This window comes from Merops nubicus, unplaced genomic scaffold (assembly GCF_000691845.1).
Source record: "Merops nubicus isolate BGI_N331 unplaced genomic scaffold, ASM69184v1 scaffold3838, whole genome shotgun sequence".
Taxonomy (NCBI): domain Eukaryota; kingdom Metazoa; phylum Chordata; class Aves; order Coraciiformes; family Meropidae; genus Merops; species Merops nubicus.
In genome coordinates this window covers 41,827-65,108 of record NW_008623508.1, presented here as the reverse complement: position 1 = coordinate 65,108, position 23,282 = coordinate 41,827, and the positions used below count along the sequence as shown (strand labels likewise).

The following is a 23,282-nucleotide window of genomic DNA, read 5'->3' as shown; positions in this document are numbered from 1 at the left end:
CTCTTTACTATTTCTCTTCATCCCTGTATTTAGGAGCACTTTATACTTCTCAGTGTAGTACTTGTTGGAGAGTTTTGTAAAAGAGCTCTACCAACCCTCCCCACAAAGGAGAGATTAAGTGGTTCAGGAAATTGCAGGTCTGAAAAATTCTTCCTTGACTAAATGAATCAACCATGGACATTTACCACTGTGAGAAAATTAGGTCACAGATAGTATAAGCCAATTTTCTGTGGAAGTCCATTCAGGAAGAAGTTAATTTTGCATTTGCTGCTTTCTGTAAGTTGTAGTGGCAATGATAAAATGTCCATGCTCAACAGTGTCTGTAGCCTTTGAACCTCTGGGATGATTTGAAATGACTTTGTGTTTCTTTTCAAGTTGTTCCAATGCATGACTGCAGTTCTCATTAGAACGATCTTCATGCAAGGGCTGCCTGCTTCCCAGCTATCATCCACCTCCTGCCTTCCATTTTTTGTCTAAAGTAAAGCTGCATCCGGCAAACACTTGGAAATATATTCTGTGTTTACTAACTACCTGGGCTGATTTAGTTATGTGTTCCAGCACAATTAAGTTCATTCTTCTCTTTTCCTATTGTATCTGTCTTATTATTAGTTATAATAGTGACATTTATACTGAAATGGGATGAAAGCATGAAAAGGAAACTGTGTATGGACAGGTCTATTGTGCAAAGGATGAATAAGTACTGAAGTATTAAGTTTAATTATAATACATTAATATGGATTCAAAAGTATTGTTTATATTGTCTTCAAAATTTTTTTGAGGAATGTTTTCAAGGTTATAGACCTATGTTAAAATACATGTACACATCACCATAGAGATGATGTTGCACAAATATTCTATGAAATCGTATGTATTTAAAATGTCTAAATAAGCACTAGGGAATACTTGTCAAGGAAACGACATTTTAGAAGCAAACAGAACTAAATAAGAAATAATGAAAATGCACTTCAGGGACTATACTTTGAGAGGACTCTTGGTTATCCTAAGATGATGAGTAATAGAGTAAAATTGCAGCCACAGTTCTATGTTCCAAAAATTTGAGGTTTATACCTGACTTGTAAATATGTGTGGGCAGAATTTTTTTTTTTTTTTTAATCAATGTTTCTCTCTATCAATTACCAAAAGAGAAAAGTGGTATTTAGATATTTAACTGAAAGAATATCCCCTTACCACCACCACCTAAAAAAAAACAAAAACAAACAAACAAACAAACAAACAAACAAACAAACAAAAACAAACAAACAAACAAAAAAAACAGTTGTAGTTTAGTCCAAAGAATGAATTCAGTGGTTGGGAGTTGTTCAGATGTTAAAATACTGTATTGTTTGAATACTAAGTGTGTTTTAAAGGAAGCAAAGGCAGCTAGGTTCTTAACTCACCCTTTTGTCAATGCCAAATGTTTCCAACTGAATCTTTTGTCGTATTTTCTCCACACCAGGCTTTTTCTTAGGTCTCCTACCATCCCCACTTGAATTAACTTCATGGTACTTGATCTTAACTGCTAGCATCCATGCTGAAAAATTATTCCAAAGAATGACCTTTTTTGTTTGGTTATCACATTTAATTATTTAGAGCTAGTTCCACAGACAGTTAGCGAGCATTTACCAATGTTTTAGGAAAGGACAGGAACAGAAGGATGCCAAAAACTAGTTTTTATCCTGCTCTCAGAGATTTCCTATATCATCTGAAACAAACCTTTTAACAAACTTCTCTGATCTCACAGTGGTTAGATTGGACTAGCTACCATTAAGAAAGTGGTGCTGCACTTTAATAGTTTTTAATATCAAATAGTAACTGGAGCTGTCTAGAAAGTGGTATTTCTATCTTGAGGGTAATTCCATTTTTAATTTTGTGTTTAGTTCTGGAATTTCAAAATCATGGCTTAGGGATAGGTTTATGTTTCTTCATCATATGTTGTGTTGCTGTGATACTAAATGCGAGATGAAAAGACATCTTGGGCTTGACAGTAAAAGGGGTTGTGGAAGAAGAAAGACTGTGGAAGAAGAAAGACCTTTAATTCAACTGATGAAGGAAAAGAAAATGCAAACCAGCATAAATACTGTGGCAGTAGATATTATCATTTGCCAGTAGAGAACTGAATTTCTATACGATGTTTTCCAAATAGAACTTTTTCTGTTAGAAAATTTTCACCCAATTCCAGTATTCTTCTTGTTATTGGGGTGTTTCCTGTTGGAATGTACTTAATTAAATTGATAAAAGCAGAACAAGTAAACATTTCAGCATAAGGCATTTTCTGATAAACACTTTAAAAGAAGGGGTAATATACAAACCTCAGTTTTGAAGATCTACCTGTAGGTCAAATCAGCTTAATTTTCATCAGTTTTGATCAGCAAAGCAAAGGTTTAAATAAAACTTAAGAAAAGACTAGAGCTGTGGGAGTTTTTAAGTTGGGCTTTAGGCTGGGGCGTCTAAAGAAATTAGACCCGTTAGTTAATTGAAGTGGTTTGGGAGAAACTAAACAATACAGGTTTATTTGTAAACCATTTATTGTTTAAAATGGCAAGGGGTTCCTGCCATTAAATACACAAAATTTTGTTTTGAAGAAAACTGCAGTATTACTATATTCACTGTAGATGACTGTTCTTCCTTAAGGAAGAACTCCTGTTCCAAACCAGCAAGAGATTTTGGGTGAGCACATCTGATGAAAGAAGCCCACTCTTAGTATGAGGAGTACTGCAGGTTCACAGATTAATAGGATCAACTAGTGAGACCTGACACCGCAGAGAATGTAACAGAAATGCTGCTTGGCTTATACCCATAAAATCTGTTACACTCTTCATCTGACTGAACTAGTCTCATATTTGTGTCTCTAAAAATATGAAAAAGAGTTAGACTAACTTTTGAAGAGACAACAATTTGCAAAAGCAAAACAACTTGAAGATTTGGAAGGGATAGAAAACACTATGGAACATGCATGGTGGTAAATGACTCATTTTGATAAAGCCACATATCTACATTTTGTCCATAACTGGAGTTATTCTTTCTGGAGTTTGCTCTGGTTTTATTTCTGTTGGAAAACTTGTTTCTTGAACTAATTTCTCCATTGCTTATCTTGGATCTTGTTCTTTTGGCAGCCATCACAGACATTTTCTTAATATTTTGGCTCTTATTTAATTCACTATAAAATCGGTGGTGGGATTAATTTCTCTTAGATGACCCTTGCTCTGGCAATGCCTAGTTCAACCTGCCATTCTATTAAATCTTTTCAGAAGTTACTGAAATGGTCTCAATATTTTCTTTTATTGTAGGTTTCATATATACTGGAGAAGTTGTGCATCGAATGCTAACAGCTACACAATACATTGCACCCTTAATGGCAAATTTTGACCCCAGTGTGTCAAGAAATTCAACAGTCAGATACTTTGATAATGGTATGTAGTAGTACTTCATAAATGAATGTGTCTGTTTCCTTTGGCTCCTCATATTTGCCTAAATAACTATATTTCTAGGAAAAAATGAAGATTTTTTTAAAAATTTCTCTATTCTTTTTTTTTAAACTCATAGGCTATATCAAGCATGTGACTAGACATCCATAAGCAGTTCTGAATTTAGAACATGGCTAATGATTTATTAATGTTTTTTTCTGATTGGACAGATATCTTCTGGATGTTAAAGTACATAAACTCAAACTAGCAATATATTTTTTTTGTTTTAAAATAAAAAATCTGTCCTCTATGATAATACAGATTCCTGTTACTTCAAAATGTATATAGCAAATACTGTCCACCCACTAACTAAAGTGAAAATAGCATTTGAAGGCTGAAATAGCAAGAATACACAGAAGCAGAGCAGATCGAAGGTTAATAAATCTGTCAATGAGTAAGTGTGCATGGTGTCCCAGGACTGGAAGATATTTCAAAGGCCTTGGATGTGTGGATATTTGTCTCATGAAGTCAGTTATAATGAGCATTTTGAAAACAGTACCTATGTGATTAAAAGGCATCTGGTGCCTTAACTTGGGCCTTTAGTGATCAAATACAGTGGCAGTGAGTGTCTATTCGGAATTTTAAACTTATTTTAGTAACTGACTAATCATGTGATTTTATGGTTTTAAATCTTTCTGGATAAACCTATGCCATTCCCTGTATGTTTATTCATAGTGAGTTTAAGCACAAATAATGAACATGTCAAAGAATAAGTCACATTTCCAGGCAGGTCTGTTAATTTTTATTCTTTACATCAGGGATCAAAATATCAAAAAAAAACCCTTTGCACCTAGTCATAACTTTTCCTTTCAGTCTAGTCATTACTTGCAGCATTTATTTGTCAAAAATCCAGTAAAATAGACTTAGATGAGAAAATCCTACTCCTTGCATGGAGAATTTTCAAACAGAAGAAAAAATATTTTCATTTCATAAATAATTTGGCATTATGGCCTGAGATTTGTCATCTTTGCTGAAAGAATCTGAGGATTCTGGGGAAGACATTGCTAATTCTCATTGTATTCCTGACTTCCAGTCTTCATACCAGGTGTATGAGGCTGTATCATATAGCTTTCATGACAATGTTGAAAACTTTGAGATTTTGGATCCCTCTTCATGTATAAGGCACCCCATATATTGGACCCCATGTGCTTTAGGACAAAGAGTTTGCTATCTTACCCCAAGTAAAAAGGAACTGGGCAAATTGTATCTTCAGCTTCTTATTTCTTATTTATCCATGTTTTATTCCTGTGAATAAGTGTGCTTGCTTTAGAGAGGCATCTGTAGTGGGCAAGCACAGAATGCGTTCTGGAGACAACTGGTTTCCAGTTTAGCTTGGGATTCTGAGATGTACATAGATATGATGTACTCAATGATTGACTGTAAGAAATTCTGACTATTTTTGCTCCAATAATTTTAAAAGCCCCTTTAAATTCCTTTAAAATGAAATGTAATACAACCGATTAAATATTCAGAAAGTAGTTAAGGAATGTGGTCACAAAAGGAAAAATGCACTGTATGCACAATTAATGAGTATGCACTATTCTTATGAAAGACATGTGGTGGACTTAGTACAGTATGCACCAAAAGTCTGCATGCTCATATTTTCATGACATCCCCTGCCAAGATGTGTTCATGAAAGTTACAGCACAGAAGATCTGTGACAAAAGATATTTCAAGGATATGTCAAAAATTGCGTTGAGCTGGATGCATACTGACCCACTTTGAACACTCCAGAAAGAAATGGAATTAAAGTATTGTGAATCAAAGCACGTAACTTCCATTAGTGCCAAAGAGAGAGGTATGTTGAGAAAGGCATCTAAAGACAAAAAAGTCATTTTCGGTAAACACAGTTTTGTTATAAGTGTCTTTCAGACCAGCTGCTTGAAAATAACCCTCAACATCTCTAAAGCATGTTCACAGAGTGTGCAGGTTGCTTGGGGTACATTTTTAGTGCAATAAGTGGATATTCAGCCAGAGTACTTCCATGAATATTAACAAGCCTCTTGCAAGTAAATCTCTGCACACCAGACTCAATATTTACCCTGTCTATGATTTCTTAGTGGTTTTCATTTAAACTACATTTATTTATTGCCAACACCTAATATTTTTCAACTTGCAGAAGCTCAGCAAGGGCTTCCACCATGCAGAAAAAAAGTGCTATTTATATTAATGGCTAGTAAACTGAAGAATCTGAATTCTTCAAATTAGAACTTTTCCTAAACAGGCAATGCTATTAGCACTTCACATTTCTAAGTCATTAGGTTGTATATATATATAGTGTAAAAAAAGCTACTGCAGAGCAGTGGTTATGACAACATACCTGAACTCTGAGTGCTGGATCCTACCTTTAGTGATTGTTGACTCCTTATTCAATTCCAAACAAGTTACTTGACCACTCTTGTGTTAGCAGACTTTTTTTTGTAGAAAGTTGAGGTAGTTGTTTGTGGCACTGTAGTGTCTACCTTTAAGAGGATTTCAGTTGCCACTTGTGTTTGTAATGTCTTTGGCATTTCAAGATGTTGGGCTGAAAATTGCTAAGAGACAAATCACAGTTCTTGCTTCAAGTAACTACAGTTGAATATTTTTCCTACAGTCAGTTAATCTTTTTTCTCACATTTTTTTTTTCTTCCCTTTGCCTTTCTACTCCCACTCTGGGGTTCACAGGCACAGCACTAGTTGTCCAGTGGGACCATGTACATCTGCAGGATAATTACAACCTGGGCAGTTTCACTTTTCAGGCCACCCTTCTCAGTGATGGGCGTATCATTTTCGGCTACAAAGAAGTAAGTTTGGTCTGAAAATTGTCCTTTAAGTAGATAAATTACTTTATATCTGCCAGGCATCTCCCTACATTTTTGAGGTGGGAGACTTGAAAGTTCAGCAATAAAAGATCATTTCGTTATATTGATTATAAAATCACCATTTTGTTAAAAATGACGTTATTGTAAAATTGATGTTCATGTGATGGACTTGAAAACCATCAACATGGCTCAAATATGCTACTTCTGACTTTCAATTGGCCTTTTTTGAGTGGGGGTAAGTGTTGAGTATTTAGGAAGTTCTTGTGTTTTTTAGTAAATTCCTCTTGGATTTTGAAAATAGGGTCTAAATTGCTCATTTCGTTCACCTAATGTGGACCTGCTTGAAAATATTCTAGAATCAATCGTTAGTATGAAAAGGTCACCTTTTTCCAGGAACTATAATTTCTTGGCAACCAACTTATTTCAAAGTTCATATATTTCAAATAAGAAATAACTGCTTTGTATCTCTAGCTCTATGTTGTTTTCCATCTGTTTGGTGATAACACTGGTTAGATTGAGGCCATTTGGTTTGCCTTTATAATACCAATATGTTGCCATCTCAGCTGGGTTTTTCTGCATTCTTCAAGTGTTTCAGAATTTTGGTTGTCACTTTAGGTAATTTTTTTTTTTCTTGCTAGAATTGCTAGTGTCCTGGAGGCTGTAGCCTAGAGGCTATACCTCAAGTTGAATTTCGTGCAAATGAGAATCAGAAGGTATGTAAGTTCAAATCTCTAGAGGCAAGAGGACAATTTCTTTCTTTCTTTCTTTCTTTCTTTTTTTTTTTTTTTGTTGTTGTTTTTGTTTTAATCTCAGTTTCACATGCAAAGTGTTGACTTTCTCTTCAGGGTGTAAATCTCTGTTATACTCCTTATTTAAAAAAAAAAAAAAATGCTATCAGTGATGTGACTGTTTGTCTGAACTTGGAGAAATACCAGTTCTCTTTTTCTGCCATAGGCCAGTTGTGAGCCTTCACACTCATTTTTCATGCCTACGTTGAAGACACACAGCTGAATGCAGCAGAAATGTAGTACTCTTCTCCCCTCCATTAGAAAGCTGGGTTATTTTACTAGCAGCAGTCTTATCTTCACCTAAGATAGAAGTCTTTCAAACAGGATTGCTGCAGGATACTCCTATTGGATTAGTTTTATAGATGCAAGAATCTTTCTGGTATGCCCATGTACCTGGCTTTCCTTATTTAATAAAAGACATGCCGATGGAAGGTTTGCTTAGGCTCTGTTTCTGAATGGTATGTACAGGCTAGTTCTTCATCTATGAAAGTGCAGTTTATTTGCATTTTGACTCCAACTTCATGAAAGGTTTACTCTACTTAGAACAGTGGAGCCTGTGCTTGATCGAAGGAGTGTGCACCAAAGCTTTTTTCTTTTCTCCTGTTGCTGAAACTTTTTAAAGAAAAAGAAATATCTTTTTAAAGACTGCCAGAAAGTTATTTCCTTCAAGAACCCAGAGAAATAGGGAGGGCAACTATTCCAATTTGTCATTTCAAGATAAATTTGACAAGAACTATAGGTGCATTCTGAAATATATTTAGGGACATTTTCACAAGAGTACTGTTCTTGGTTATGTGATGCTCTGCCCTGTCTGCCACTGTCCAGCCCTGTGCAACATGAGTCTAATATGGGTGATAGAAGCTGTTGCTGCATATTGATAGTATCATGTGTTCATTTTACATAAATGTAAATGATGATGTGGAGTCCCAGGCAGTGGCAACCTTTATTCATTTAGGAAGAAGGGAGGAAATGGTTCACTTTGTTTCCTGGAATTGCATGCAAGCATGTAATTTAACCTGTGGATAAATAATTTCTGTGCTACAATGTCATAGGCTGCTTGCTCTCACTGCACCACTGGAAGCTTTCTCCAGAGCCACAGTGCTTTTGTAGGGAGAAGCTATTAATCATCTTGTCATTAATCCTGAGACACAAAGAATTGGAATTTACAAATGGGATAATATGCATTTTTTTTTTGCACTGGAATTCTTGAAATTCCCTGACATGAGTTATTCTTGTCCGGAATGGAATTACCAAACATCACTTTAGAATATTACACAAAGTTAAGGAAAAAGACTTTTTTTAAGTGGTAATAGTAACATACTAGTGCTCTGTAGATCTTTGACAAAAGATTTCTGTAAAATTTTAATGTTACAACTAGTGTATCCCATTGGGAATTACTTGGGGAAAGGATTTGGAGGCTGAGATTTCCAGAAGACTAAACTCTTTATTTGCAGCTTTTACTCCACTAAAACTACCTCAGCTTTCCACTTAAATGAGGAAAACTGAATAAAATTTCCAATCACTGATCAGACACAAGTTGCATGAAAAGAAAAACTGAGATAATTGTAAATTTAACTTCGACTACAGAACTTCTAAGTCTGGCTAGGAATCAACTTACTTTCCAGTGCTAAATCCATTAGTTTCTGAGGAAGTCCTTCCTTCTGGGACCATTTCTCTTGCTGATAAGTCAAGTTGTCAGGAGCCCCATTAACTTCAGTAAGATTACTTGTGTGTGTGCTCACTAGTATGAGTAGAAGTGGCACAAGATTTGTAACATCTTTTTGGTGCCATTTCCTTTCAGCATCACAGTTCACTTAAAACCACTGCAAATGCAAGGTCTTCATTGAATTGTCATTGCAAGTCTCCAAGCTGGAACACCATGTGAGAAACGCAGCACACAGGTTTCCAGTAACTTTATAAAGCATTTTTGAAGCATCCCACAGGAGTTCTGTACTGGTGACACCAGGCATTTATCTTGAAGAATCTACTATTAAAATAACTATGATTATACATGTAAGGGAGGTACAATTAGGGACTTTTGTCTAAAGCACTTCATGTAAATTTTGCCTTTTATTTCTTATTTTTTCAAACCATTTGAGATGCTTCTTTTCATACACTTCTTGTTCTCACATCTACCTTGCTTCCTGATAAACCTGGTGCTGACCACCAAAGCAGGCTCTTGGTTAAGGTTTGCTGAGTATCAAAGGAGCTGTTCTGCACAATCTTCTGCGTTCTGTTTGCAAATAGGATGCAGTCTGAAATGCATAATTGTTATCCAAAATCCAGAAGAGATTCTGGGGAAAAAAAAAAAAAAAAAACAAAAAAAAAAACACAGAAAAAGTTCTGAACCACCAGGATAGTGAAATCTGGAGACACCAGATTATGTTTCAGAAGAGTTAATGGGTAGGAGGGGAGGCTGTACAGTCAGGTTTTCAAAATGTAAATGCAATTTGAAATATAGCAAGTCAGATGCTTGGGGGTTTTTACCACTTTGTTTACAGTTCATATACCTTCCATTTTAAATATCACTTAGCTTATGCCAGCTGTTAGTGTTCTGACAAGTGGTCGATATGTCAGGAAATATCAGCTGGCAGGAAAATTTTACTGGTGCACCTCTACTACATATGAAATATATTACAGTGCAAACTGGCCAACAAAACACAGTAATGAAGAAAATTTTCCATATAGGCGTACTTTTTAATGTATTAGTAGTGAATACTCATTTCTTATGTTCTAAATTTCACAGAAGTTCAATTCTCAAGAGTTTTACTTTTTTTTGAACAAAATAACTATTCTACATAGCCTTTTCTCATTAGTGCTTATAGTTAATGTTCCTTAGGGTAACATTTGGCTTCTTTTTCTGTCCATGATTAATACAGGGCAAATTAGGCAAAAGTACCAAAGGCTTTTTTAGTGGTTTAGGATATTTTTCTTAATTTCATTAGCTTCAGGGCTTTCTTTGTTCATTTAAATAGTAATGACTGTCTATTTATGTAGTCATCCAGAAACTATTATTAAAGTTGTAATGCTTGTTCAAAGTGCTTGATATGTGAAGTTGGAAAATAATTCTAAAAAAGACTCATAGAAGAATTTTTTTCTACTGTGAAAGGAGGAAGAATTTAATAGAAAGTATTAAGTGCTAGTACATAGATAAAATTGATATTCCTGCTATGCATCATAGAAAATAGTCTTGGTTTAGTAATAAAACTCCAAACATTGTGATTGTTTCTGGAAAACTAAAAAAAAAAGCCCCAACAAGCAACACATGTTCTTCATAGATATTCTGCCTGCATTGTACATTCTGTGGTAGAGCTAACACAGACTTTGGAATTATTCTAGTTGAAATTCATTCTCTGAACGTAATCCCATAAAATACATGCCACCCAACAGTAACCACTTGTACGTTGCTGGCTTCCTGTTTAACAGTTTGATATGTCAGCCTGTCATGACATATCTTGCCATTCAGGTGAGAATTCAGGTGTCCATGCTTCCATTGTCTGTGCATTTCCTTCTTGCCCTTCAGTTTGACAAGCAGGTCTCAACTCAGCCATGTTGGTCTTCCTTTCCTGATATCTTACACCTGAGGATAGAGAGCTCTTGTGCTATATGGAAAGCATCCTTAATGATCAGCCAGCTCTCTTCTGCTCCCTTGTCCCTGAAGACATTTTTCCAGGGGGTCCTACTGACTAACTCCTTGAAGAGCTGGATGTTTGCTTTTCTAAAATTTATCGTCCTGATTTTACTCCTCACCTGACCTATAGCCCTCAGGGACTGTGAACTCCACCAGTGTGTGATCACAGCAACCCAGGCTACCTCCAATCTTGATGTCACCATTTAACTTACTTGCATTGGTGACCATCAGGTCCAGTATCTCATCCCCTGGCTATTACCTGGCTGAAGTGCAGGGGTCTAAACCCCCAGCTCTGAATCAGGGTTGACATGTGGATAATGTCCACAACCAGGTAGGAGAGACCTTCCTTTTGGTTTTCTCTCAAGGTCTGGCCAACCTTGGGTGAAAACCAATTAGGACATTAACACCAGGTCCCCTGCCATTAGAACTAGCATCAGGTGTCCCACCTCTAAAGTTAACAGAATAAAGTCTGGCTCTGCTTGTAGTGAGTTTATCTGTGTAGGGGGTGTGCTATGTAGGGTTTCCAGTTGTTGGAAGGGCTTCCTGACTGTCTGCTACAAACAGTTTCCAGAGGTGGCAAGCCACCACAATCAGGACAGAAAAAGGATCGTGTATGTACTGATGCTGCTACTTGGCAATTACTATAAGATTGGATTTGGACTGAGGACCTGGCTTATTCCTTCCCCATGGCCTGGTTTCTGGCTCATCTCACTCCTTTCTTTACTTCATCATAGACAGTGAGTGAATGCATCGATCTATTTGTTCCTCTGGTTGCTAGCCACCTCATATCCTCCCTGTATACTTTAGAATGGGATGGAAAGGTCTGGCCTGTGTGATTCCTATCGATGACAGTGGCCTTCCTACTGGGACATGCAGTCAGCAATAGACTGGCTTAAGAAGTTTTTGTAAATGCAGGTTTAATAACGCTGTAGTTTTTCAAGAGAATGAAAGTTTTCCTGGGTCATGGGTTCTCTTAAGCTATGACAGCATTTCTGGCTGTATGATTGTTTGATACAGTTTGAAGAGCTGGCTATACTAACTTATGTTTTCCTCACATTAAACAAAGAGTTCTTTCTAAATCCTACTCCTAAAACATATATCCAAAATTTTGGCTGGTTCTTCTGTTAGGGTGGACTCTACTAAAACTTTCTTAATTGTTTTAGAAAATTATCTCCAGGTTCTTCACTCTCACTAGAATGTCCAGCAGAAGAGTGTGGATATCTGCAGGGATTTTGGCAAAATCTACTGAGATATTTCAGCCCCACAGTTTTCAAATTTCTCCTAAAGTTTTCTTTGTATTTTTCTGTTCAACTTGGCTAGTGTGTCCTTTTTTAGTACCAGATATTACTGAGTCATTTATAATTTTTATTAAATAGTGAAACTGAAAGCAACTTTCAAACTCTGAACCGAGCTGTAATGAAATTTATTAAAAGAAAAAAAAAAATAAAGCACTTGTGGCATTTGTATTGCAAGAACCCATCATCACTCTGTCTGGGAGCAGGGGGGGGAAGGAAAAAATAGTTTTCTGTTATCATAATTTTTGAGGGAAATATGCAAATTGTTCAATTATTCACAAATTCAGAAAAAAATGTGATAAAGCATTAAAATTAAAATTAAGGAGGCTTTTTTGGTCCCACACTTACTCATAATGCCAATTCCAATTACGTTTTGTGTCCGTGAAACTTTGATTCCTTCTTCATCTGCTGTTTTCTCTCTAACTTGCAAGAGAAATAGTCATTGCATCTTTCTCATCAGTGCTCTTTCTTATTTGATTTTTCAACAACTTCTCTAGAGTATCCTTCTCAAAATTTTTTAAGACCTACTCTTTGATAGTTAATATAAGTTTTGCTCTACAGCGTTCTGAGACTAATTCCTTTATTTATACTTTCATGATGGAGAAAATATACTGAATTATATCTGAACTCATTGAGTCTCTTATCTGAAGACTGAAAATATGGCTTTCAACCTTCTTGTGTCATATTCTCCAATAACTGCATCCGAGCTAAGATAAGAAAAATTTAAATTGATGTATTACTAGCAGTATTTCCAAGCCATTTCTGTTTTTCATGTTAGTCTAGCATCATTACTTTTGTTATACCAAAGTAGATCATGTATGCAAGAACCTCTAAATAAGTCAGCTAAACCAGTCACCAAGTAAAAGAAATGGAAATTTATTGCACTCTTTAATTCACTAGAACTCACTTCTTCTGCTAATACTCTCAAATTTAACTTTTCCTAGACAGCTGCCAGTGTAATTAGGAAAAAGCACAGCTAAATGATACTCTGGGAACAAGGGAGACAACTACTAATGTTCAACTCAAATACTAGAAGTCACACCATTAATTGACATGTAGACAATACAGATTCTTCATTCACTGGATATGTAACCAGCTTTTTACTTTGGCATTTTTCTGCTATGTGAAATGACCATCAGTATAATTGTGGTGGTTCTAAACAGTTAAAGCCAGAGCAGACTATTAGATGCACTGAGATAGCACCTTATATCTCAGTTTCTTACACTTGATCCACTTTCATGTGTCTTCAGCCTAGTAATTTCTTGTTAGCTGAAGGACAGCTTTGAAAAATAAGATATCCAGCTGTGATCTGAAAGCAGCAATGGGTGGAGAATAATCTCCATTGGTAGAGTATCCCAGCATTTAATAATATTCAATCATAGTAACATGTGACTTATTTTACTTTGAAGGTATCTGTCTGCATCTTCCAACTGCTGGTTTTATCTTTCTGTGCTAGATGAAAAAACTCTTTAGCCTCTGAGTAATTTGTCCCTGTGGCAGTACTTTTTTTATGGTAATCTAGCCAGCTTTCCAGTTTCCCTTTGTGAAGCCAAATAGGTAGAGCTCTTCAACTCTTCTGTTCATTGCGTTCGAGAACTGCAAATTTTTCAAAATATTTTTATGACTCATTTCTTAAGTTTTCCACATCTTCTTAAGAAATAGATCCTACCAAAGTCTGTGTAACATTGCAGTAATGATCTAATGTGCAGATACGAGTAAAATGGCCATCCCACTACTAATCTGTATCTCACTGTTAGACTGAATACCAAATCAATTAATTTTCTTGCTGCAATGTCTCTTATGACATCTGGAGTTCCTCATCCACTATAATACTGAGATTCCTTCCAGAACTGCTGCCCTCTAGAACATGGTCCCCAAACCTCTATCTTGTGACCTTTTTCCTCTGAGTTATAACTTTACAGTTTTTCCAAGGTCTAGCTTTGTTAATTGATCCAGGTATTTCATTATTTTCACTCTACCAGTGTTATCTGCAGAACTGCTAGGCAGTAAATTTATTTCCTTCCCTGTCTTTAATAAAGCTTTTGAATACTAGGTCTGATGTCCGGAGAAGCAAGAAGTATAAAAAGACGCTGTCAGTCTGAGCTGCTTCTTTAGTGATGGCTGCTGTTTCTGATTAGTCAGTCTAGTTATCTCTATTAATATTGTGTAAATGCTACCTGTCACTAAAGCCAAACACCTTACCAAATTCTAAAACTATTACATCTATATATATATCAGCAAAAGCTGCAATCTTGCCCAAAGAATTAAATCAAACTTGACACCTATTGTCATACCACTGTGTTGCCCAACATAATTATTTCTGTTATGTGAAGTTGGACTGGTCTATGACTATCTAAGTCTTTTTATTTCTTCGTCCAGATATTGGCAAGTAAGCATCTGGCATCTTCCATGTTTTCCATGGCATTGCTAATTTCCCTGCTGTTCCAAGACACAAAAAACATGAGTATCATTGGGCCAGAGCTATCCTCAGATAGCTATTCAAACACCTTTCACTGAAAGTTAACTGAGCCATAAGCTTTTAAAATCTTGATCTCTACTGAATTTTCACAGTTTGTGTTCAAAAGTAGACAGGAGATTAATTTAAACTGGTTAAATGTTCATTCTCGCAGTGCTATTATTTTTAGTCTGAATTTTTTTATGTTGGTATTTCATACATATCTTCCTGCTTTGTCTTCCAGATTCCTGTTGCTGTGACACAGATAAGTTCAACCAACCACCCAGTGAAAGTGGGACTTTCAGATGCATTTGTGGTCGTGCACAGGATCCAGCAAATTCCCAGTATGTAGAAATGTATTGGTGCTAATGGTTTTGAGGCTGAGAAATTAGTATAGGCTGATTTCATCAAGGATGATTAGCTGCACAACAAATCACTTAGCTAATTTCAGCTTGTTAATTCAAGTGTAATTTTATTTGCTTGATAATTCCCAGTGTACCTTTTTCTGTCATTGTTTCTCTTGAGATGATAAATTAAGTAAATAAAAGTAAATGGCTAGCCAAATAATGTAAAATTAAACTGTCAAGCAGCACAATTTGATATTCCCTAAGATACTTTCTCTGGAATATGTCTCCATATCCATAGTAGGGAAGATCCAGGCTGAAAGTTCTCAACACTTTACATTCTGAACTTCAAATTCATCTGTATATTTTAGTGAAAGAAAAGAGCAGATGTAGTTATTAAATAACATCTTGGGATCACATAGTTGTGGCATCAGTAATGCAAGTGATATTTAATTTTCTTTGGCTTTAATGATACTTTGTATGGCTTGACTGAAAATTCATAGTTGGAAATCGAGTGTGATTTCCTTGATGCTTAGTTTTAATATAGTGTACAGAACCCTTTGAGGTTGTTTAGCCATTAGAGAGCATGCTCACTTTCCAAGTCTACTGGTTTTATTTACCCATTTGGAGAAAATTTGCCAAGTTCAGTTTCGGATGATCCCCTAACTGCAGGGTGTAGATAGAAGGAGCTGTGCTTGAACCAGCATCCTAGGACTCAGTCCAGGCATGTTCTCCTAAATAAACCATGAGAGAGGGGTGGTGCACATAAGGCTCAAAAGGACTGACCTGATTCAGCTCACTTTTAAGGCTCTCTGCAGATGGGGCTGAGACTGAAGTTGCAGGTATCATTGCCTCTCAGCTCATCCTATCCCTTCATCACATTTAAACAGTCTTTGATATGAGGGAGCATAAATACTTTGTCTTATATGTCCTTCCATGGAGAGGATGGAAAATATTGGTAATATCAGTTGCTTGTTGTGAACTCACAGTAGTGTGAGGAAGGTTGGCATGTCCAGATTTCACTGAAGAGATAGAACATGGAAAAATTTGAAGTATGATAGTTGTGATGTGCCTATGGTTGCACGGATTGTGTTGGAGTGCTTAGGAACAAATTAATCTAGGCAACATCTTTCAGTAATTTGCGTGATGTTTGTAAGTGAATGATCTGAATATTTCTGAGTCTTCAGCTTCTAAGAGCTCCTAAAATGGATTCAGTTGGGAATTAGGTTGCTCAACTTGTATAAATGATTTATGAGAATGGTCATACAGAAATTCAGTGTAAGAGGTGCTGCTTTTGGCATCAGGCCTCCATCATCAAACAACACTGAAGAACTTATTTTAGATTTACATATTTTGTATGTAAAATACATTATATGTGTGAGTCTTTATTCTACTTTGGGTTTCTTTCTGTAGCGAGATTTGAGATGTGCACCTTTTTTACTACCACTACATAATGTTGGTTTTGATAAATACACTGTTACTTACTAATCTTCTGAGTCCAGTATTTCTGTAAATCCTTTTTGTTAAATGACAGTTTCTGCTAAGTGAAGTGACTGTAATTTACCAGAGAATCTGTCAATGTTTCATCTTAAACTTACTCTGTTCATTAAGTAACATTAAGGAGTGATAGGTAAGAAGAATAGAATGTGGATAGAGTGTAAAATGTGCCACTGCAGCAACTGTTTTGATAGCATTATTTCTGTGTTACTGTGTGTAATGTACTCCTTTTCTCCTTAACAACTGGCTTTGTGGATGGTGGTAATTCTTTTTTTTTTTGCTAGTTTGCACCTTACAGTACAGTTATTATTAATTAAGGGAAGCATTAGTTCACAGATTTTCCTGAAGTTAAATTGTGCTTTCAGTGAAACAGGTTTATATTAGTACGTACAGGCAAAATAATAGCATCCTTACAGAACTGGTAAATAATGGTAGCCTATAGAGAGCCAGTGTCAGATGCTCTTAAAATGTGCATGTTCTTGCACTGTTGTTTTTCAGAGGTGTTAAATCAACCATGGCTCTAGTCAATTACTGAAAGTGATATGATAGAAGTGTTTTACTTTATTTGTTAGCTCCTTAAAACAACAGAAGAATACAAATTGTTTCTTTCTCCCAAACAAAGGCAAAGACAGTATAGCTATACCACTTTATCAAAGACATTTCCATCAAGGGAATCTGTTTTCCCTTTATGTTCATGAGTAGTTACAAAACAACCCAAAAAAACACCCTACTCTACTGCATCATGTTTGAGTTTTGTCAGTTATTTTCCTATACATATTGCATTTGAAAAGGAAAGAGACATTAAGTGCAGCACAAGCCTATTTGAACATACTCTCAATTTTTAGAAATGCTGAATGTCTTTGATGAACTTTGTATTCTCAGCATTCTAAAATTTCAGTATAATAGTCCCAGTTTTATTGAATTAATTTTGGAAAACATGGAACTAACTATTTATGACATTTTTTTCAGAAAAATCTCCAAAATGTCCAAAACATTAGTAGTAACTTTTTTAATATTTCTGAAAGGTGAGTTACAATGCCAGGCAAACCTATTTCATTCTAAGGAGACAAATGCTTTTGATCAGCCATTTCATTACAAAAGTGGATTTTAATGAATGCTGGAAATTATCATCTTGAAGACACAAGAGCAAAAAAAAGAAAAGATTTTCCAAATTTTTTGAAATGGAGGTCCTTGAGTTAGTGTACTCCTACATATAAAGGCTTTGAAGTAATACTCCTTTTATCTGTCCCTAAAAGGATGGAGGGATCTACATTTTTTTTCACCTTATCTTTAAGAGTTGAAGCATAGAGACTGAAGATTTTGGAAGGTAGCTTTCTGCCTGTTTTCTGTGTTTTATTTCTTTTTTTTCTAGATCTGCCTCTACTGCTTATATATAAGTGATGTCTTTATTTTTGAGCCTATATGTAGTACTATTAATACAGTGAAGTGCTAGGGTCTAAATCCCAAGCCCTGAGTCAAGGTTGACGTATGGATGATGCCCACAACCAGGCAGGTGACCTTCCTCTTGGTTTTCTTTCAAGGCCTGGTCAACCTTGGGTGGAAACCAATTAAGAAAATTAACACCAGGTGTCCTGCCTCTAAATTTAACAGCATCAAAGCTGGCTCTTCCTGCAGTGAATGGTGGAAGCCTACCTATGTACTGGAAGCACTGTGTAGGGTTTCCTGTTATTGGAAGGGCTCCCTGACCGTCCAATGCAACTAGAGTTCCCAGCAATGGCGGGACAAGATCAAGACCAGGACAGAATGAGGGTTACGTATGTAATGATGCTTTTCTCTGGCAATAGTGATTTTGGTATGGCTGGAATCAGACTGATGACTTGGTTTCTAGCTCGTCTTATCCCTTCCGTTGTTGTCATGCACCATGAGTGAACATATCGATTTATTTATCCCTCCTGTTGTTAGTCATGTGATACCCTTCCTGTATTCTTTGGGGTGGGACGATAAACTCCGGCTTATGTTTACTGCTAATGGCCTCGTCTTTCATGCTGGGCCATGTAGTCAGCAAGAGATGGACCACTATTTTACGTTTTTATATGTGTATTGAGAGATACATGTGCCTGTATATACTCTAAAGGTGCATTGGAATGGATGGTTACATGTGAAGGGAAGCAAATTTTTGATTAACACCAACATTAACATTAAAAGCTCTAAATTCTGATATGTATATGACAGGAAAACAGCAAGTAATTTCAGAGGAAGAGTTAGTGCCTTTTCCAGGTAATTCAGCTGAAGTGAGCCAGGCTCTGATTTGCCCAATAAGTTAGAGGGCCCACCTTGATTTCTTCTTCAGGCAGGCTGAACACTTATACATTAACTATTTTTCCTTTTGTAACAAAGACACTAAGAATGTAAAATGGATATCTTCCAGTTTGACAGCACATGATTGATGAAGACAAAGCTGAGGGATAGCTTTACATTTTCTTCTGCCTTTTCTTCAGCATCTTCACTGCATCAGGAACCTTGTTGTGTCCCATTGTAAATACCTTCTCTGCCCTGTTCCCTATTATTTCCTGTTTGTTTTTTTTTTCTCCTTGGCAGTCTGTTCTTGGTCCTTCTTTAGGTCACCTACAGTGTCCTTTGCTCTCCCTTCTGCAGACTCTCAGTTTCTATCTCATTTCATGATCATCTTTTTTCCCCCCTATGTCTTTCCTTCAGTGTTACCACTTTTCTGTCTTTTTTTTTTTTTCAGTGCTATCTTCCATTTTCTTTAAATTATATTTTCATTGTTTATAAAGAAGAAAGAAAAAACATTTTCCACAACCCACTATTTTATTTCAGCAATGAAAAAGTCTACCAGTGAGCTTGCCCAGATTGTGCTTTGTTTTCCACGAAAGCACGAAATACACTGGCAAAACAAGAGAGTGAGAGATTCAAGGCATCTGTGCTAGTCTTGCAGATAATGGCTAAGTTTTTTTCCATGATGAGACATACTTCTCCATGTTCTTAGCCTCTACTGTACTGGATACAGCACTTTTAGGAAATCCATACTTTGACAACTAAATATTTACTGACACTGAAATTACTCTAGTAACACCATATACAAATGAAATTGTAGCTGAGCTGTGTGTTAGTAATATTCCAGTTTCAGTACTTAGTGCTACTCTGTATGTAGACTAACTCAAGTATGTAATTGACAACTCTGCATGTTGTGACTGTTTGCTGAAGATTTAGAGCAGTGAGGCCCCTGAAAGAAGCTCATCATTACCTTCCCAAAAGGTAGAAGGCAGCTAGCAGTTCATGCTGTGAAATTTATTGTAAAAAGGTGCAGCTCCATCTGGGAAATCGCAAAGTCTAATTTACGTCTGCCTTACTGGTGATGTTGTCATTTACCTCTGTGCAAAGTGGGCCTCAAAGTTATTACCCTAAATTTGCAGTATTTACTCTTGCTTTCCACTAGTGTAACTAATTCTACAGACTGTCAGATCCTCTAGCCCGGTGCGTTTGCCTGCTAGCCCAAAACTGTTTGGCTGGGCAGCTGGGTTCCTTGGCACTAGATATGTGATTCAGGAGCAGTGAGGGAAAGAGATAGGCATGCTGCCAGTTTTTGGTGGCATAACAGCACTTCAGGGGCTGGTACAAGGTGATCAAAGTTTAAAATGTTCTCATTTCAGTCAAAGCCTTTACTAGCCATCAACCAATCTCAGAATTAGGCAGTTTGGTGCATGGTGACTTAAGGGAGAAAAGTGTGGTTTTCATACCCAGATACTGTACTAAGAGCAGATCATCTGGCATCATGAAGTGGGGAAAATCTGAATGGATGTGGAGAGTTTCAAAGTAAATGATGTGTGATAGGCACAGACCATTGGTGCAGAATTTTTTTTTCTACCTTGTTCATAAAGCAGGTATTTTCAGAGCCTGCTTCACTGGTTTGCTTATTCACAGATTATACTTCTTGAGGTGCAACTTCCAGGTTTTAAGGGATTTTTTTAGTAACTTTTATGGGAATATAATTAATTCTATTAGGAAACCTGAATTTTTATCTAGATTCAGACGTGTAATAGTCAATGACCAAGAGCAGTTACGGTGGTTTAATTACAGGCATGTTTTAATTACAGGCAGCATCAGTGCATCAAGAATTAAATAGTAAATATTGATAAGTTTAGCAATACAAAGCTCTTAAAAACAAAGAACAAAGATTGCTTTGAATTTCTGATTCCCCTGCCTTTTGTGGTCATGGCAATCAGACATACCAAGCTGGCAAAATACATATTTGTATGAAAGTTTTATCCAGCCAGTGTTGCTAAACAAAGTCCCTGTTAAGCAAAGCTGATGGCTGTGTAGAACAGCAGCTGTGCCCCACCCCTCTGTATCCCTTATATTTTTCCAAATTGCTTTCAGTGTAAACTGGATATGTTTCATAAATAGTTTGCTTCAAATTGGCTTCTGCATAATCAAATGCACACACTTACCATTTGTGTTTTCTCCATCAGCGAGACTTAAAAATGAAAGTGCAGCTGTATGAATACATATGGCCTTGTTTAGCAATTTTTGCTGGGTATGTAGCCAATCTCAATTCCCTAGAAATCTTTCACCAACAAATATTTTTATTTGTGTGAACATATAATTTAAAAAGTCAGACTGACTCCTCCAGTATTGCAGGTTTTAGCTGAAGAATGCTGTATGAGGAAAAGCGATTATGTGATGGAAAAGTACCAGAGAGATTGTGCGTCTGTTGGACCCATATTTAAAATGGTTTATTACTAGCTACTGACCCTTTGGATATGTTAGGAAGTCATTGTTCCTCTTCTGACACTGCTTCTGGCACCTCCAGAGCACTCTCCCCATCTCTAGCATATTTAGTTAACTCTGGCAGTTTTGTTTCCTAGAATATTTATATGCCATTATTTAGTTTAAAGCTATGGTGATAAAACTACATAGAAATGTTTTGTCACACCAGGATCTTGCATGTCTATAATTTACTGATCCTCAGCTTAATCCCTTGAAAGGATTCTTTCAATTGGCCTTCTGACCCCTCATGTTATCTCTCTAGGTCACTGAGAAATGTACTTTCCACTAATAGCTGGTGTTTTCTTCAGCTTTTTCTGCTGGGACTGTACCTTTGGCCTTTTATTCAAAGTTGGTACATGTATGTGCCACAGAAACAACCCAAAGAACAATTTGGACCATGCTGTGAGTTAAACCAAATGTTAAAAATAAAAAAAATCTGTCTTGAAAAAAAATATTGTATGTTACATCATTCAGTTAAAAAGGGTGTTTGAGGTACTCAGACCTACAGGAAAGTAAAATATTTTCATAACTAGGAGAAGAATGTATACATATTTTCAAAAATTCAGAACCAGGAATAGCCCTTCAAAACTACATATGCATGTGAATAGTCCTTTTGCTTTCCTCCCTTTCCTCTTAGATCTGATGCGATAACTCTTCTCAAAAAAATACCTGCATATGATGCTGATATCACACGATTTCACTAGTTCTTGACAAGTTTAGGTGCATATTGATGTTCATAATATCTTCATGATTCTGCACTTATGCTTCTTTGTAATAGAGCTAAGTAGACAGTATAAGACAACAAGGAACGAGTTCCATCTGAGTGGAAGGCAGTGTGTGTCTTGGACTGGAGCAGTAATGTGTGTGGAGAGGCTGATGAGGAAAGCGTCAGGGGAGAGTATTTATATTACTGTTCATCCTATTGAGTTTAGCTTTTCTACCTTGTTTTATTAAGGGGATACAGTCTCAGCATTCTAAACAGGAGGAAAAGGTGCATTTTGAGGAGCTAAGCACAGCATGTTTCAAGTCAGACTCACAAAATAATGTACATCTGCATGTTTTTACAACCTGGCCAGGCAGATAAATTTGGATGCTTGTGGTTCCAACTATCTGCCTGCAAGTGTATACAAAGCTGGTAGAAGGTGACTATGCAAAAATCTCTCTATGCTTAGGTATCTTACAGTAGGTGGATCCCTTGTATGCAAATTCACCACTTGTAATTGGTGGTCTTCTTCCTGAGCAAGATTAAACCTAAATCTACTAGGCAGTGGGATTTAAGGGGATCAACAGTCATGCTGAAATATGCATGGTTAGAAGTTATTTTTTAATAACAATCTTAATTCTCTTAAAATGAGTGGTTTGTTTTTTTAAAAAATGTCATGCACGGGGTGAGATAAAAGCACCTATGACCTGAGTCATTGATTTTTACTAGATGCCAGAAGCTCCTTGTTTCTTGTAAACCCTGTGAGGAGTCTGCTAGAAAGGTTCTGATTAAACAGGATGATAATATACCAGATTGTACCGCTACTGATGAGAACAAATAGAGTTCAATTAAAGTGTTGGCATCTGCCATTTTAACTTGTGTATTCATTTTTTCATTTTTTTGGACAGAAGGATAAAGATTTCTGTGGAAACAAATTACAGCCTTCAGTATTGGCAGGAGTTCATTTCAAATACATTTCCTGATCACTTCAATCTGGCAGGTACTTTTATGAGTCTTAACCATCCTTGGAGCATTAGCCTTTCACTGCTGCAAGAGATTTTCCCCACCCCAGCAGAAGATTAGCTTTGTCTTGAAAACCCTTTCTGTCCATTTTGTTTGAAGAACATGGCTAAGGCATTTATTGGGGTAAACTTTTGGCACATCCCCATATCTGTCTTTTAACTAGTCAGAATTACTTTGCAGGTAAAAAATGAAACTAGCTCGATTATACACATATTTCATAGCAAAAGAGAAATCCACTATCAGGAGGGGTGAAGGCATAGCAAAGTCAGCTTCAAATAAAGGGCAAGAGGAACTGCTTGGCAAAGGTGCTGATTTGGAGTTAAACAAAAATATTATTATCTGAACACCAAACACTACCTGCCTGTGCCTCAGAGCTTATGCAATCAGAAAGGGCAGAGAGGCTGCTTCCCCCTATAGTGATGCTGCCTGATGAGGAGAGAGTTAGCCCACCCAGCACAGCTCTACCTCTGCCTCCTCGTCCCTCCTCAGAGATTCCCCTGTTTGTTCCAACTGACACAAATAGCTTGATGGT

The 23,282-nt window shown here is 36.6% G+C and overlaps 1 protein-coding gene across 1 annotated transcript in view; it reads left to right on the top strand.

Moving 5' to 3' along the window:
- Window positions 1-23,282, top strand: part of PLXDC2 (plexin domain containing 2) — a gene marked incomplete at both ends in the record, with an annotated part of 121,560 nt that overhangs the window by 69,672 nt on the left and 28,606 nt on the right. Inside the window, 3 exons of the mRNA XM_008945080.1 lie at window positions 3,288-3,410; window positions 6,129-6,247; window positions 14,679-14,778. Coding sequence (XP_008943328.1) covers window positions 3,288-3,410; window positions 6,129-6,247; window positions 14,679-14,778 — 342 coding nt within the window. The remainder of the gene's footprint in view (window positions 1-3,287; window positions 3,411-6,128; window positions 6,248-14,678; window positions 14,779-23,282) is intronic.